The sequence below is a fragment of the Anopheles darlingi genome, chromosome 3, assembly GCF_943734745.1.
Source record: "Anopheles darlingi chromosome 3, idAnoDarlMG_H_01, whole genome shotgun sequence".
In the NCBI taxonomy this organism is placed as follows: Eukaryota; Metazoa; Arthropoda; class Insecta; order Diptera; family Culicidae; genus Anopheles; species Anopheles darlingi.
In genome coordinates, this window is record NC_064875.1 from 26,203,439 (window position 1) to 26,205,938 (window position 2,500).

The 2,500-nt window shown below is 41.4% G+C and overlaps 1 protein-coding gene across 1 annotated transcript in view; it reads right to left on the minus strand.

The window, feature by feature from the left end:
• Nucleotides 1-200: 200 nt before the first annotated feature.
• Nucleotides 201-2,500, minus strand: part of LOC125954269 (frizzled-like) — a 41,290-nt gene continuing 38,990 nt past the window's right edge. Inside the window, exon 5 of the mRNA XM_049684422.1 lies at nucleotides 201-1,982. Within this exon, the coding sequence (XP_049540379.1) occupies nucleotides 1,459-1,982 (524 nt within the window). The 3' untranslated portion in view covers nucleotides 201-1,458. The remainder of the gene's footprint in view (nucleotides 1,983-2,500) is intronic.

Below are 2,500 nucleotides of genomic sequence, written 5' to 3' on the forward strand. Positions count from 1 at the left end.
GTAAAAGCCCAACCTAACCTAACCGAGCGGGAAAATGATGACCGAAATAACAGTTCCACTGCACGGTTGAAGGAACTATGGACTACATCAATACCATGCTCTTTAGAAGTTCCTTTGGAAGAGATTTTTATTTTTATCATTTCGGAAGGAGTGATTTCGATTCCCATGGATTGGAAACAAAACAAAACAATTAGGAAATATATCGATAAGTTTATTCTTCTAACTTCGAGTATGACATTAAACCTCGCAGTTTCTTACAGCCTAATCCTATTATATGGAGTAAAAGCCTAAATACTTTATTTCTTTGAGACTCTAATAATGAGACAAATAAGTTGTGGTATACCTTAATACAGTCACTTGTAACGCACTACTATCTTTCAAAGCTCATTATCTGTTTGCGTGACTAGATGTTGGATCTGCCAAACCGAAATCTACATCAATTGCCACAAACAAATTTAGTACTCAGCCGAACGACCTACTACTGAACTGGATTTGGAATTACATTAAACAGCTTCTCAAGCAGCGTTTCGAACCTCCGTTTCTTTGTATAATATGACACATTGCTTTAAAGATGAAATAACCACCTTTTACACGAATAACATACTATTTTGGGAATACATCTATAATAAGTGCTTCAGTTCTGTTGGTAAGTGATCAATGGTTACTTAAATTATCTTAGAGACCAAACCCTAGCCAAACGACTTAAGAATATTTGAATTGAGGTAAATGTTTAAGATAAAAAACCGAGACTTACAGGGATGTATGAAATTGTTCTTGAGAATACTGATGGTACAATGAAAGCATGAAACATAATTCCGAAAAAAAATCTAATGACGCCGATTGTAAACAGGTAATAATAGTAGCTGGTTTATGAGATACTGGAAACACAATGAATTCAAATGATTAAGAAATAATAACTTATAAATACCTTTACCTCAACATGCGTCCCGATTAACTTTACACAATATCATATGTTACAACACCAAAATGCATCTTCTTTGACACACGATGTATCACAGGTTATGTACATGCATAGCTTTCGAATGGGTATCTTATGCAGTTTGTTTGAACGACTACTGTTGCCAATGTTCAAAAGCTTACATTTAAAACAATCGATATCTAAGCGCATGGCTTTTCAATTGCTCTTGACCTTTTAAAGCATCTCTGTACGTCGTTTATAAATCAATTTTCAAAATCGGACACAATATTTACGTCCCATCGACCGTAACTAGCTGTAACTTTGATTTCTCAGAAAGCGGTGCGGTTGACGAGTAGTCAGCAATGCAAGCAAAGCGATGCCGTTGAAACAAGTCTGTATTAGATTGAACATAGGACCTACCAGCTAACGAAATGGCAGCATGTTGACAACACTTTCACGAAATCTTAGTACACGCGTGCGGTCACGCGTACCTCCGACACCGGTCGATACGCAATAATCCGCACGCGCGTTAACCTCTACTAGACGAACGCCCCGCGGCTCCTCGCTTCCTTTCCCTGGAGCCGAGCGGCGAACTGTTTCCAACTCTCGACCGTCTTGCCGGACCACAGCCACACGCTCGACGTAACACCGACCAGCATCGAGCAGACGTACTTTAGCATGTAGATGTGAAAGTTTGGTTTGTTCTCGTCCCCCTGCCTTGGGGCAGGACAGGGAATGGAGAACACCTTGCACATCTGTCGGTTCCACTGGATCATCCAGTCGTCCCAGTTGTAGTACTCGTAGAACAGGCAGGCCACATAACCGAGGGATGGTAGGATGAACAGTCCGCTGAAGAATCCGATGCGCATCATTAACCGTTCGAGCTTGTCCGTGCGTGTACCGTCGTGCTTCATCACGGTCCGGATGCGAAACAGTGACACGAACCCCGCCAGCAGGAATATGCCACCAATCGAGGGATAGATGACGAGCGGTATCAGTAGAAACATCGCTAGCGAGTGTTTATCGAGCTGACCGACGAAGCAAACACCGGAAAGGACGTCACCTGGAAAAAGGCAGATAGAACAAGTGCACAGACATATAAGCGGAGTTGAAATATCAATCATAGATGTTTAAAGAGAAATTTATACGATTTGGAGCTGCTAATTTCTTAACTTTTCTCATGCGATATGGCTATTAACATTGAAAATATCTCGTCCCAGAACAGTAACTGGTGAAAAATTGACGAATTTCGGATTCCGCAATAATGGGGATTCAGTTAAATGCAGTTAAATCGACCTTGCTGCAAAGAAAGTTCAGTTCCCAGTCAAATCAATGTGTTATTGATTGCAAGGGTCAAATCGAAAATTGGTTTTTTGATTTCGTGGATCTTATCGTGCTATCGTACAGAGGGTTCAGCCTTCTCGCCCGGCATTACATCTTACTGGCACCACGTAATCCGACAAACACCGATAAGTTGTTCAATAAAATAAATGACTCCAGATAAGTTGAAACCCAGCGGGAAGGTGTCGGCAACGTTTCACCGTTTCCCATGTCGTTAGTGCATCCGGCAGAGGCAGAGAA